We start from the raw sequence: 16,229 nt of genomic DNA, 5'->3' as shown, positions 1-16,229 counted from the left end.
AGAGACAGGAAGTCATGTCACACATCACCTAGACACAGGAAGTCATGTCACACATCACCTAAACACAGGAAGTCATGTCACACATCACCTAGACACAGGAAGTCTTGTCACACATCACCTAGACACAGAAAGTCATGCCACACATCACCTGGAGACAGGAAGTCATTTCACACATCACCTGGAGACAGCAAGTCATGTCACACATCACCTAGACACAGGAAGTCATGTCACACATCACCTAAATACAGGAAGTCATGTCACACATCACCTAGACAAAGGAAGTCTTGTCAAACATCACCTAGACACAGGAAGTCATGTCACACATCACCTGGAGACAGGAAGTCATTTCACACATCACCTGGAGACAGCAAGTCATGTCACACATCACCTAGACACAGTAAGTCATGTCACACATCACTTAAACACAGGAAGTCATGTCACACATCACCTAGAAACAGGAAGACTTGTCACACATCACCTGGAGACAGGAAGTCATGTCACACATCACCTAGAGACAGGAAGTCATGTCACACATCACCTAGAGACAGGAAGTCATGTCACACATCACCTGGAGACAGGAAGTCATGTCACACATCACCTGGAGACAGGAAGTCATGGCACACATCACCTAAAGACAGCAAGTCATATCACACATCACCTACAGACAGGAAGTCATGTCACACATCACTTACAGACAGGAAGTCATGTCACACATCACCTAGACACAGGAAGTCATGTCACACATCACCTAGATACAGGAAGTCTTGTCACATATCACCTAGATACAGGAAATCATGTCACACATCACCTAGAGACAGGAAGTCATGTCACACATCACCTAGAGACAGGAGGTCATGTCACACATCACCTAGAGACAGGAAGTCATGTCACACATCACCTAGAGACAGGAGGTCATGTCACACATCACCTAGAGACAAGAAGCCATGTTACAGATCACCTAGACACAGGAAGTCATGTCAAACATCACCTAGAGACAGGAAGTCATGTCACACATCACCTAGACACAGGAAATCATGTCACACATCACCTAGACACAGGAAGTCATGTCACACATCACCTAGACACAGGAAGTCTTGTCACACATCACCTAGACACAGGAAGTCATGTCACACATCACCTAGACACAGAAAGTCTTGTCACACATCACCTAGACACAGGATGTCATGTCACACATCACCTAGAAACAGGAAGACTTGTCACACATCACCTAGAGACAGGAAGTCATGTCTCACACTACCTAGATACAGGAAATCATGTCACACATCACCTAGACACAGGAAGTCATGTCACACATCACCTAGACACAGGAAGTCATGTCATACATCACCTAGAAACAGGAAGACTTGTCACACATCACCTGGAGACAGGAAGTCATGTCACACATCACCTAGAGACAGGAAGTCATGTCACACATTACCTAGAGACAGGAAGTCATGTCACACATCCCTAGAGACAGGAAGTCATGTCTCACACCACCTAGAGACAGAGAGTCATGTCACACATCACCTAAAGACAGGAAGTCATGTCACAAATCACCTGGAGACAGCAAGTCATGGCACACATCACCTAAAGACAGCAAGTCATATCACACATCACCTACAGACAGGAAGTCATGTCACACATCACTTACAGACAGGAAGTCATGTCACACATCACCTAGACACAGGAAGTCATGTCACACATCACCTTGATACAGGAAGTCTTGTCACATATCACCTAGATACAGGAAATCATGTCACACATCACCTAGAGACAGGAAGTCATGTCACACATCACCTAGAGACAGGAGGTCATGTCACACATCACCTAGAGACAAGAAGCCATGTCACAGATCACCTAGACACAGGAAGTCATGTCAAACATCACCTAGAGACAGGAAGTCATGTCACACATCACCTAGACACAGGAAATCATGTCACACATCACCTAGACACAGGAAGTCATGTCACACATCACCTAGACACAGGAAGTCATGTCACACATCACCTAGAAACAGGAAGACTTGTCACACATCACCTAGAGACAGGAAGTCATGTCTCACACTACCTAGATACAGGAAATCATGTCTCACATCACCTAGATACAGGAAGTCATGTCACACATCACCTTGTGATTCTTGTTAGATCGACTTCAGAAATAGGCTGATAGTGACAGTTGCTTTCTTCACCAAACCTCTGTACTAATTGATACCAATACCACCAGTACCAGAACCTGATTATGAGCACCATCTGTTCGTAGTGTGCTTTTCAAGATTGACAAACAATAGCACCAGCATAGGCCTGGACCCACACACTAGCCAACATTAGAGCGTGAGGCTTCAGGTGCATTAGAGCACTGAAACTTGGCTGCACATGGTCCCATCCCCCCTTCCCCTCTTAATTTCCCAAACAGACTAACGCTTCCGACCTTCCAGACAGGAATATAGTAACAAAATATATAAATATCACACAACCTTCAGCCCCAAAGCTATTCTCCCATTAACATCACAACATTCCACCACTGACTCGCATATAACATTGGGATTTTCTACTCTCCAGATCAGCTACGGGGCCATGGATCCCATCTTTACAGACCGTGTACAATTTCCACATGTTTACCGGACGGTTCCCAATCAGAATTATCAGCATCGGGCCGTGGTCCAATTATTGAGACAATTTGGCTGGAATTGGGTGGGAATCTTGAGTGCAGATGATGACAGCAGCGAGAGGGGAAGCCGAGACCTGAAGAATCTCATCCTGAGCAGTGGAGGTTGTGTGGAGTTTATGTACACTGTGTCTGATAATAAACAAAGAGAAAGTGTGGCAGAAAAAATTCAGTCGTCATCGGCAAAAGTTGTGATTGTCAACAGTGATATGGCATTGATGATCAGTCTTGTATGTACGTTACGTAGAATGAAATCTGGTAAAGTCTGGATCTTTCTGTCAGGTCTGACCTATTTTCAATTATCTGATGTAGCACATGTCCCACAGGTGCTAAACGGGTCGCTGACCTTCCTCCTCCATAAGGGGAACATCCCAGGCCTGAGGGAGTTTATATACAACGTGACCCCCTATGGTCACCAAGAGGACTATCTATTAAAAGAGGTTTGGATCGATTTGTTTGCCTGTTATCCCGTGTTGGCCAACATCAATGGGACAATTCCGGCCCTTGATCCTTGTTACGGTAATGAGACGTTGGAGTCCGTATCACTTCATCTCTATGATGTGGTCAATTTCAGAATTGTGCACAGCATTTACACCGCCGTCTACATTGTGGCCTATTGTCTACACGAGATGCTGTTGGACAAATCCCATGAAATTAGCATGGGCTCTTCCATCCTGGTGAGACCTCTTCAGGTTTGGAAGGTTTTCTATTACTTTTTATGTCCAATTCTTCCCATGACAGGGATATTAAAGCCATAATGGTTACAAAACTACTCTAAAACCAAAAAGCTTTGTGCTTACCAGGAACAGTCCAAGGGAGTCCATAACTATGTTCAAGGGAGTCCGAAAAGCACCAAGGCATCATGTCCAAAAGCAACTATGAATTAACACATGTGGAATTATATACTTACCAAAATAGTGTGAAACATCTGAAAATATGTCTTATATTCTAGGTCCTTCTACTGTGATCACACCCTTGGCTTCTCTTGATGAGATACAAGTGGTAGTCACCTGAAATGGTCTCCAACAGTGTTGAAGTAGTTCACGGAGATGATTAGGACTTGTTGGCCCTTTTGCCTTTACCCTGTGGTCCAGCTCACCCCAAAACATCTGGATAGGGTTCGGGTCTGGTAACTGTGGAGGGCAGTTCATCTTGTTTAGCCCCTCCATCACTTTCCTTCTTGTCACATATCCCTTACACAGCATGGAGGTGTTTGGGGTCATTGATTCTGTGGTAACCCTGCTGGTCCAGTATAATTCCCAACGGTGTCACCAGGAAAGTCCCCCCACACCATCACACCCAACAGTGTCCCCAGCAAAGTCCCCCACATCCTCACACCCAACAGTGTCAGCAGCAGAGACCCCCTCACACCATCACACACAACAGTGTCCCCAGCAGAGCCCCCCCACATCCTCACACCCAACAGTGTCACCAGCACAGCCCCCCACACCATCAAACCCACCAGTATCACCAGCACAGCCCCCCAACACCATTACACTCAACAGTGCCACTAGCAAAGCCCTCCACACCTTCACACCCAACAGTGTCACCAGCACAGGCCCCCACACCATCACACCCAACAGTGTCACCATCAAAGTCCCCCACACCATCACACTAACCAGTGTCACCAGCAAAGCCCCCCACACCATCACACCCAACAGTGTCACCATCAAAGTCCCCACACCATCACACCCAACAGTGTCACCAGCACAGCCCCCACACCATCATACCCAACAGTGTCACCATCAGAGCCTCCCCCACAGTATCACACCAAACAGTGTAACCAGAAGAGCCCCCCTCCCCCCACATCATCACACTCAACAGTGTCACCAGCAAAGCCCCACACACCATCACACCCAACAGTGTCACCAGCATAAGCCCCCCACACCATCACACCCAACAGTATCACCAGCAAAGCCCCCCCACACACCATCACACACAACAGTGTCACCAGTAAAGCCCCACACACCATCCCACTCAATTGTGTCACCAACAAAGCCCTCCAAAAAATAACACCCAACAGTGTCACCAGCAAAGCCCCCCACCCTATCACACCCAACAGTGTCACCAGCAAACCCCCCACACCCTCACACCCAACAGTGTCACCAAAAAAGCCCTCTGCACCATCACACCCAACAGTGTCACCAGCAAAGCCCCCCCACACCAACACACCCCACAGTGTCACCAGCAAAAGTCCCCACAATATCACACCCAACAGTGTCACCAGCAAAGCACCCCCAGTACACCAGGACACCCAACAGTGTCACCAGCAGAGCTCCCCATACGATCACACCCAACAGTGTCACCAGCAAAGGCCCCCACAATATCACACCTAACATTGTCACCAGCAAAGCACCCCCAGCACACCATGACACCCAACAGTGTCACCAGCAGAGCCCCCCTCACCATCACACCCAACAGTGTCACCAGCACAGCCCCCCCACACATCACACCCAACAGTGTCACTAGCACAGCCCCCCACACTATCACACCCAACAGTGTCACCTGTAGAGCCCCCCACATCATCACACTCACCAGTGTCACCAGCAAAGCCCCCCTCACACCATCACACCCAACAGTATCACCAGCACAGCCCCCCACACCATCACACCCAACATTGCCACTAGCAAAGCCCCCACACACCATCACATCTAACAGTGTCACCAGCAAAGGCCCCCTCACACCATCACACCCAACAGTGTCACCAGCACAGCCCCCCACACCATCACACCCAACAGTATCACCAGCACAGCCCCCAACACCATCACACCCAACAGTATCACCAGCACAGCCCCCAACACCATTACCTCCTCCAGGCTTCACGGTATGACCAGGCATGTAGAGTCCATTCCTTCACCTTCTCTGTGTCGCACAAAAACTCGGTAGTTGGAACCAACGATCTCACATTTGGACTCATCAGACCAAAGCCCAGATTTCCCCTGGTGTAATGTCCATTTCTTGTGACTCTGGTTCTTGGTACTGGTCCTTAGCAGCGGTTTCCTAGCAGTCACCATGTCACCATGAAGCTGCTGCACAAAGTCTCCACTTACCAGAGATGTGTCTGCTGCTGAACCTCTGTGCATCAGTTACCTGAACTCTAATCTGAGCTGCAATTTCTGAGGCTAGTGACTCGGATTGACTTATCCTCCGCAGCAGAGGTGACTCTTCTCCTCCGCAGCAGAGGTGACTCTTCTCCTCTGCAGCAGAGGTGTCTCTTCTCCTCTGCAGCAGAGGTGACTTGTATCCTCTGCAGCAGAGGTGACCCTTATCTTCCGCAGCAGAGGTGACTCTTATCCTCTGCAGCAGAGGGGATTCTTATCCTCCGTAGCATAGGTGACTCTTATCCTCCGCAGCAGAAGTGACTCTTGGTCTGTCTTTCCTGGGTTGGTCCTCATGTGAGCCAGTTTCTTTGTAGCACTTAAAGGTTTTTGAAACCGCACTTGGGGAAACTTTCAATGTTTTCCCAATTTTTTGGACTGACTGACCTTAATTTCTTACAGTAATGGGGGCTGCTTGTTTTTCTTTCCTTAGCTGCTTTTTTCTAGCCATCATACAAATTCTACCAGTGTATTCTATAGAGCCGTGTATCCACCTGACTTCTGCACAGCATAACTGAATAAACTTCTTTCTTCTTCACTAATTATTGGAGTGCTGCTTCACACTACTCTTTCTACTGTATTTAGCGAGTCACGTCAGACCCGCTCCGAAGACCTGCACCCGACCCGTACATGGTGCCGTTCCAACCTGTTTCCTTATACCTGCACAGCATAACTGATGTTCCCAACCCCAAGGCAAGAAAATCCCACTTAGGGGGCGGAGCCTGACCACGCTGCGAGCTGGAAGCTTTAACGAGAGCTCCTGCTAAGCTATCTTGCTTCACAGCTATTTTGCTGACTCCGCAGCAGAGATAGAATCCATGGCCGACCAAACTGATGCAATCGGGGGCCATGGCTGTCAGACAACCCGACGGATTTTGACAAACCGCGGAATTTAAAAAACGAAGTGTGTCGCAAAATCAAGCACTCACATGCACCAAAAAGAAGATTGTGAACTCCGGTGGACCTCGACGCAGAAGCGAAAACTCCAGCGGATCTCCAGAGAGCTTGGGAGATTTGAGATGTTCAACCCATGGACATTTCATCCTGGCTCCCTGTATCAGAGCAACATATGGACCTACCTCCCTTACCTGTTCTCAAGAAGTGGTTGATGGTGATGAAAAGCAAGTCGCCTCGAACCAGAACGGGCAAATGAAGAGAAGAAGAGCACAGCTTCTCCGAACTATTTAGTGCCTTACTCATCCAGACCCTGGAGCTGTTAACCACAAAAGGCTTGGAGGAACAAATATGACACGCATGGATCCATAGACTCTTAACGCTTGTCACCTTTATTTCTTTGCTTTACCTCCTACTTTTTATCTTCTAATATTTCTGATATTATTAATGTTGTTTAACCACGCTACAGCTACCAGTCACCCACAATCACAAAGCCACCAACTACTGTAGTACAGCAGTAATGGGCTATAGAAATTTACTGTTACACCGCAGAAACCACCGTTCTTTTCCACACACTACCACCTACTTCATGTTTGATGCTCTGTGGGTTTAATAAGACATGTGCTATTAACATTCAAAGAGGATCGGGTCCCAACTGCACTATTGGACCTATCAAACAGATATACAATCTATCCCTGTCATTCCTCACTCTTCCTGTCCCTTTCCAAAAAAGGTAACTTGAGCCTCCATCCTCGAAGCCTATCCAGGCTCTGTCCCTCCCACCCTATTTATCATGGTAATGGAGACCCTACTCCAAGCCATCAGGCTACATCCACACATGAAAGGCGTGACAATAGGGAAGCAGACGCACCTCAATGCTGCATTTGCAGACGATCTTCTACTGATCCTATCAGACCCCAAGATAATACAACTATTTGCTAATTTGCTCTCCAATTTTAAAGTGAATCTATCTAAGTCAAAGGCTCTTAATATATCATGCCCACAACAAACAATTGATAATCTTAAAAAGAAATACCCTTTCACGTGGCAACCAACTAAATTGAAATATTTAGGAATTTTCTTATCTAAGAAAAATATTTGGTTATAGAAACCGCTTCATTAAATTCCTTAGATCTTCCATACTTTTCTTGGATGGGCAGGAAAAACCTTTTAATGCCCAAATTGTTATATTTGCTACAAATTTTACCAATCAGACTCCCGAGATCCTATTTCTTAAGACTCAGATCTTTGTTTATCTCTTTTTTTATGGAAGGGGAAAAAAAGGCAAGGGTGCCATACGATAGGCTGAAGCTTAGAAAACTTTTCGGTGGATTTGGGCTACCAGATGCTTGCACTTACTATAGGGCAATCCATCTCAAACACTGGGTTTTGCTCCAAAATAATCACATGATAGACCCACATCTTTGCATGGAGAGGGAATTATTGAGCTTAAGCCAGAAATACCCTGGGTGATTGGGAGAACCCCATTACTAGAGGAACTAACCAAACACTTAAAACTTTAGCGCAAAACATACACCTTATAAATAACCCCCCCCCCCCCATTATGCCTTCTAGCCTTCTACCACACCTACTAAGGCCAGACAAAGGGGAACACAGGTCAAGCACATGGCAAACCCTAGAGCACCTCCCAATAAGAAAATTCCACAAGAAAAAAATCACAAGACATCAGGGAAGAAGTTCTGAGATACAAACATACACTAAACTTTTTACAAGAGGAAGAATTGAAAGTTCTCCGCTCATACATAATCCCACATGGCTTGAAAAATGGTTACTACAAAAAACTCTACCGAGAGGATTGGATTCCATTTTTTACATCTATATTATTAACCAGGGACACATAGCTGCCCCAGCCCATATTATCACAACCATAACAGGGAAACATAACAAACTAAATCCGGAATCCGTGTTACTGTGGCTTCCCAATAATTCTTGGAACCCAAACAGCAGGGATCTCACATCCCACTTAGTTCAAGCAGCCAAATTAACCATAGCACCCAAATGGCTACAAAAAGACCCCCCTTCCATTGGAGAATGGCTAGATCGATTAGATAACATATGCTGCTTAGAGGAGTTAGCCAGTTGGGAATTGAGATCCCACGACAAATGGGATAAACTTTGGTTCCCATGGAAGATTTACAGAAACTCCAATCCGCCAACAGGGAATCCATATTAGACATACCCTACCACTGAAAACAGGACTGGAGCCCCAACCTCAATACTGTACCCTGACAAAAGGGGAATATCGAAAACCTAACTTGTTAGAAAGTTAGACAGACAGATAACCTGATGGTTCAATATATCAAGACATGGGGCACATTTACTTACCTGGTCCAGTCGCGATCCCGCTGTGTGTTGTCCGACGAGGATTCGCGTCCGGCGCAATTCACTAACATCATGCGTCCCAGTTCCTGCATATGTTTCTGCTGAGCCGAGGTCCACCGGAGTTCACCTTCCTCTTCCCGGTGCATGTGAATGCTTAATCTTGCGACACATTTCCTTTGTTACCACGACAAGAAATATGGGTCCTGCACAGCAAAATATACGTAGGTTGATTTCTCGACACAAAAAACCATCGAATATGTACAAGAAAAGTGAAAACAACCGATATATAAGCAAAATATCAAACTTTACTTTACACATTCCAAATATTTTGACAAACATTGACCAATTTAAAAACATTTAAAAGGTGTAACAAGTACACAGACACAAGAGAGCATCTCACAGGTGAGGGTACTCCCACTGCTGCCATATAAGTCGTCACACTGACTCTCCCCTGATGAAGTCACCTTAGGTGAGGGAACGCGTGGGACATCACGCCCCCCTGGCTGCCTCTGGTGTTCTGGTCCGGTAAACTGCTATGACTTCACTTGTACATAGGCTACATGCAGTGTTCTATACCTAATGGATATTGTTGGATAGGAGAGATTACCGGGCCATTGTGATGCACTTTAAATAGCTGATCCCTTTGGGGCTTCTACTGTGTTTAATTTACTAACACATCATTATTATTTTCAGTCAGGGCGGTTTCTTTGGGATGTTCTTACAATATTCATCCCATTGAGTCTCTTGTGTCTGTGTACTTGTTACACCTTTTAAATTGGTCAATGTTTGTCAAAATATTTGGTATGTGTAAAATAAAGTTTGATATTTTGCTTACATTTCCTTTATTAAATTCTGCGGTTTGTCCAAATCCGTCGGGTTGTCCAACGCCCATGCCCCCCCATTTCTGTCACATGCAAGCCGGAGCCGATGAGATACAAGCCGATCATGTGCGCCAAAAAACCGGGGCAATTCCCGCAAAATGGAAATATTATGGAAAACCCGACGGAATCGCGGTCCGTGGACCCTTAGTGAATGTGCCCACATGGTCTCCACTCAATACTCAGTCAAGTATTTAATACATGTATTAGTCTTCGAATGGATAAGCAAACAGAATATATAGTTAAAAATCTTTTCTAATGTGTACGCAGTTCTTCTTTAGAGATGAGCGAGCACTAAAATGCTCAGGTACTCGTTATTCGAGACGAACTTTTCCCGATGCTCGAGTGCTCGTCTCGAATAACGAGCCCCATTGAAGTCAATGGGAGACTCGAGCATTTTTCAAGGGGACCAAGGCTCTGCACAGGGAAGCTTGGCCAAACACCTGGGAACCTCAGAAAATGATGGAAACACCACGGAAATGGACAGGAAACAGCAGGGGCAGCATGCATGGATGCCTCTGAGGCTGCTTAATCGTACCATTATGCCAAAATTATGGGCAACAGCATGGCCATGACAGAGTGACCGAATGAGGCTAGATAGCATCTAAAACATCCAATAATTGACCCTGGCACTATAGGGGACGGCATGCAGAGGCAGCAGCAGCAGCTGCAGGCTAGAGAGTGTCATGGCGACATACCCTAAATGGACTCAGGCTTCAAACCAATGGGTGGCAGAGAGGAACAAAAGGAGGTGAGAAAGAAGCGCTGAAATGATTTCCTATGTCAACAAAAGGTTGATGGTATATTTAGTCGATAACACAGCATGGTGGCAACATAGTGACCAAGTTCCATAACGTATCTGGTGAAACACCCGAAAAATGAGCCTGACACAGCTCGTTTGATAAGGGGACGACATGTGGAGGCAGCCATGGAGACGACTTCCATGATTAAGAGTGACAGTATGGGACATCCATATTGCGCTGCAATGATTGCAACTTCAGGTCTCCAGCATGGCGGCGACAGATGCGCCGAGTTCCACTATGTATCTGGTGAAACACCTGAAAATTCTGCCTGACACAGCTCGTTTGATAAGGGGATGATGTGCTGCATATCCTCTTGTGCTCCAGCGTCTGGGGTACAGAGAGTTGAAAGTTGCGCATGGAGACATTGGTGGACGCTGTGGAGGATCGTGGAGGCGAAATGGACAGGAAACAGCAGGGGCAGTATGCATGGATGCCTCTGAGGCTACCTAATCTTGGGATGGAGCCGGCGGCCCGCTGCCAGGCGAGCTTTCGCCTGTCCAAGCCCCTGTCTCTCGGCTCCTCCCCACCCAAAATGGGCCTGGGGGCCAGAAGCGTTTACTTTGAAAAAATTATAATTTTCAAAGCAGGTGCTGCAGTTAAAACTATGTTAGTTGGATCTTGGGATGAAGCTGGCGCTCCGCTGCCAGGCGAGCTTTCGCCTGTCCAAGCCCCTGTCTCTTGGCTCCTCCCCAAACAGCAGTTCTAAGAACCTTTTGTATAAGATAAAGTGTAGTAGTGTTCTTATAAGTTTTGGTTATGGCGGGTGAGGGGAATGTAAACAGATGCGCAAGAAGCGCTGAAATAATATCGGTAAATGATAAAAGTTTGCCAGTATATTTTGTGGATAACACAGCAGGGTGGCGACAAAGTTAACAAGTTTGATGTGGAAGCCATGAAAACAACCCAAAATTCTGCCTGACACAGCTCGTTTGCTAAGGGGACTATGTATGGAGGCAGCTATAGTGACGACTTTGGGAGGCAGCTATGGAAATGATGTGTGGAGGTAGCAATGGAGACAACGTGTGGAGGCAGCTATGGAGACAATTAAATTTGGATAGTGCCTGTATGTGGCAGTCATAAAAAGATTTCAAACCAGAGGAGCAGGTAGGTGGTCCTCCAGAAAAATTAAATAGATTGAGTGCCTGTATGTGGCACTCCCAAAAATTGTTTAAAACAGAAGACCGGGTAGGTGGCCCTCCAGAAAAATTAAATACATAGAGTACTATACATAGAGTACTATATTTTGCCAGTTGGCCCTGGCAAAAAATAGCCAGTTTCCTCTGCTTTAGTGTACAAAGAGGAGGAGAAGGAGGAAAATGAGGAGGAGGAGTGCATACATTATTCAGGTTGAGCTTCTTTCACCTGGTGGAGAATGGAAATCCTGAGAAATCCAGGCTTTATTCATCATGATTAGCGTCAGCCTATCAGCGATGTCAGTTAACAGGCGTGTACGCTTATCGGTGATGATGCCACCAGCTGCACTTAAAACCTGCTCAGACAACACGCTAGCGGCAGGGCAGGCAAGAACCTCCAAGGCATACAGCTCCAGTTCGTGCCACATGTCCAGCTTTGCAACCCAGTAGTTGTAGGGAGCTGTGTGATCATTTAGGACGATGGTATGGTCAGCTACGTACTCCCTCACCATCTTTCTGTAAAGATCAGCCCTACTCTGCCGATACTGGAGACAGGTGACATTGTCTTGCTGGGGTGACATAAAACTGGCAAAGGCCTTGTAAAGCGTACCACTGCCAGTGCTGGACAAGCTGCCTGCTCGCCTACTCTCCCTCGCTACTTGTCCCGCAGAAGTACGCCCTCTGCCGCTAGCGCTGTCAGAAGGGAAATACTGTTTCAGCTTGTGCACCAGGGCCTGCTGGTATTCATGCATTCTCACACTCCTTTCCTCTCCAGGGATGAGAGTGGAAAGATTTTGCTTGTACCGTGGGTCCAGGAGAGTGAATACCCAGTAATCGGTGAAGGAATAAATTCTTTGAACGCGAGGGTCACGGGATAGACAGCCTAGCATGAAATCTGCCATATGCGCCAGAGTCCCAACGCGCAAGAATTCACTCCCCTCACTGGCCTGACTGTCCATTTCCTCCTCCTCCAGCTCCTCCAACTCCTCTTCTTCTGCCCATACACGCTGAACAGTGAAGGACTGAACAATGCTCCCCTCTTCTGTCTCGCCAACATTCTCCTCCTCTTCCTCCTCATCCTCCTCCACCTCCTCCGATATGCGCTGAGAAACAGACCTGAGGGTGCTTTGGCTATCAACAAGGGAATCTTCTTCCCCCATCTCTTGTGACGAGCGCAAAGCTTCTGACTTCATGCTGACCATAGAGTTTTTCAACAGGCCAAGCAGCGGGATGGTGAGGCTGATGATGGCGGCATCGCCACTGACCATTTGTGTTGACTCCTCAAAGTTACTCAGCACCTGACAGATATCAGACATCCACGTCCACTCCTCATTGTAGACTTGAGGAAGCTAACTGACCTGACTACCAGTTCTGGTGGAAGTTGACATCTGGCAGTCTACAATCGCTCTGCGCTGCTGGTAAACTCTGCATAACATGGTTAACGTTGAATTCCACCTCGTGGGCACGTCGCACAACAGTCGGTGAGCGGGCAGTTGGAGGGGGCGCTGCGCTGCCCTGAGAGTGGCAGCATCTGTGCTGGACTTCCTGAAATGCGCACAGATGCGGCGCACCTTCGTGAGCAAATCAGACAGATTGGGGTATGTCTTGAGCAACCGCTGAACTATGAGATTTAACACATGGGCCAGGCATGGCACATGTGTCAGTCTGCCAAGTTGCAGAGCCGCCACCAGGTTACGGCCGTTGTCACACACAACCATGCCTGGCTTCAGGTTCAGAGGTGCCAGCCACAGATCAGTCTGCGGCGTGATGCCCTGTAATAGCTCTTGGGCGGTGTGCCTTTAATCGCCTAGGCTCAGCAGTTTGAGCACCGCCTGCTGTCGCTTAGCGACGGCACTGCTGCTGTGCCTAGAGATACCGACAGATGGCGCCATGCCCACGGATGGTAATTCGGAGGAGGAGGTGGAGGAGGGGTGGGAGGAGTCGGAGGCATAGTAGGCCTGAGAGACCTGGACCGAGGTAGGCCCCGCAATCCTCGGCATCAGCAGTATATGACCAGCCCCAGGGTCAGACTCGGTCCCAGTCTCCACCAAGTTAGCCCAATGTGCCGTCAGCGATATATAGTGGCCCTGCCCGGCAGCACTCGTCCTCGTGTCCGTGGTCAGGTGAACCTTGTCAGAAACGGCGTTGGTCAAGGCACGGATGATGTTGTCTGACACGTGCTGGTGCAGGGCTGGGATGGCACATCGGGAAAAGTAGGTGCGGCTGGGGACCGAATACCTACTAGGCTAAGCAGATTGGAGATCTGGACGTTGAGGGCTTGGGCGTGTGGGTCGCTGGGTTGCACTGTACTTCCTCTTGCGCTCCAGCCTCTGGGGTATGGAGAGCTGAACACTGCGCATGGAGACATTGGTGGATGCTGTGGAGGATCGTGGAGGCGAAGGTGTGGTTTTCGCACGGGAGGTGTTTGGGCCGTGGTCCTGGGCAGGGGTCTGACAAGCAGAGGCAGCAGGTGACACAGGGGAAGGAGCAGTGGTGTGCCCGACCGGAGGTGAACGGCCTTGGTTCCATTGAGTGGGGTGTTTAGCATTCATATGCCTGCGCATACTGGTGGTAGATAAGCTAGTAGTGGTGGAACCCCTGCTGATCCTGGTGTGGCACAGGTTGCACACCACAGTCCGTCGGTCATCCGGTGTTTCTTTAAAGAACCTTGAGACTTCCAAAAATCTAGCCCTCGCCACAGGAGCTTCACTACGTGAAACATTTGGCGCTGAAGCACCAGCTCGGGCCCTTCCTCTCCGTCTGGCCCCACCACTGCCTCTTCCAACCTGTTCTCGTCGAGGACTCGCCTCCGTCTCAGAAGCACTGTGTTCACCCGGCCTATTAACCCAGCTTGGGTCTGTCACCTCATCCTCCGATCCCTCAGTCTGCTCCCCCCTCGGACTTCCTGCCCTGACAACAACTTCACCACTGTCTGACCACCATGTCTCCTCATCGTCTGACACCTCTTTACACACTTCTTCCACTACGTCAACAATGTCATCATCACCCACAGACTGCGACCGGTGGAAAACCTGGGCATCGGAAAATAGCTCAGCAGCAACCGGACAAGTGGTTTGTGACTCTGGGAAGGGTCCAGAAAACAGTTCCTCAGAGTATGCCAGTTCAAATGCCAAATTTTCCTGGGAGGGGGCAGACTGGGGGAAAGGAGGCTCAGGTGGAGGAGTGCTGATTTCGGTGACATGGGTGGACTGCGTGGAAGACTGACTGGTGGACAAATGGCTAGAAGCATTGTCCGCAATCCACGACATCACCTGTTCGTACTGTTCTGGCCTCAACAGTGCTCTACCATGGGTCCTAGTAACTTGAGACATGAACCTAGGGAGAGTAGCTCTGCGGCGTTCCCCTGCTCCCTCATGAGCAGGTGGTGTCTCACCCCACCCAGGACCACGGCCTCTGACCCCTGCAGTAGTTGGACGCCCACGCCCTCGTCCTCTACCCCTAGCCCTCGGGTTCAACATTTTCAAAATTAAAGTGTAAACTGTAATTTTTTTTTTTTTTGTGTTTTTTTATGTTTTTGTTTTTTTTTAAGAAAACGATGCTATCCTATTGTTATGGCTGGTTTCTAGCCTACACTGACAGCACACAACTGGATTTTGTGCTGTGCCTGATGACTTTTAGTTTTGAAAAAAAAAAAAAGAAAAGAAATCAGCAGACTCTGCCTAATTCAATCAAACCCCTAATAAATTGTCCCACTTCGGTGTTTGAGATGGATATGTTTGTCACTAAGAGCTATACAGAACGTTTGCAAGACTCCCTGCAAATTCGTCACAATATGGTACTAGCTGCACTACTAGTGCCAGCAAGGCCAGCCACAAGCAAATCAACAAAATTTATATATAACGCTATTGTAGGCCTAAGAAAGCCGGTTGGGCTCTTGTATGCCTAGTTTCTAACCTACACTGACAGCGCACAACAACAGGATTTTAAGTCAATTTAAGTTTTGAAAAAAAAAAAAAATCGTCAGACTGTGCCTAATTCATTCAAACCCCTAATAAATTGTCCCACTTTGGTGTTTGAGGTGGATATGTGTGTCACTAAGAGCTAAATAGAACGTTTGCAAGTCTCCCTGCAAATTCCTCACAATATGGTACTAGCTGCACTACTAATGCCAGCAAGGCCAGCCACATGCAAACAAAAAATAAAAATATAACGCTATTCTAGCCCTAACAAGGGCTGTTGGGTTCTTGTAGAATCACTCCTGCCTAACAGTAAGCTAATAGAACACCCTAACGCTTTCCCTGACCAGCAGCAGCTCTCTCCCTAACGGCATCCAGACAGAGAATGATCCGAGCAGCGCGGGCAGCGGCTAGTCTATTCCAGGGTCACCTGATCAGGCCAGCCAACCACTGCTATCGACGTGTAAGGGTACCACGTCATGCTGGGTGGAGTGCAGAG

At 47.8% G+C, this 16,229-nt stretch overlaps 1 protein-coding gene across 1 annotated transcript in view; it reads left to right on the top strand.

The window, feature by feature from the left end:
• Positions 1-16,229, top strand: part of LOC140116349 (vomeronasal type-2 receptor 26-like) — an 87,427-nt gene that overhangs the window by 46,088 nt on the left and 25,110 nt on the right. Inside the window, exon 4 of the mRNA XM_072132877.1 lies at positions 2,559-3,341. Coding sequence (XP_071988978.1) covers positions 2,559-3,341 — 783 coding nt within the window. The remainder of the gene's footprint in view (positions 1-2,558; positions 3,342-16,229) is intronic.

The sequence above is a fragment of the Engystomops pustulosus genome, chromosome 2, assembly GCF_040894005.1.
Source record: "Engystomops pustulosus chromosome 2, aEngPut4.maternal, whole genome shotgun sequence".
Taxonomy (NCBI): domain Eukaryota; kingdom Metazoa; phylum Chordata; class Amphibia; order Anura; family Leptodactylidae; genus Engystomops; species Engystomops pustulosus.
This window is presented reverse-complemented; position numbering and strand designations above follow the sequence as displayed.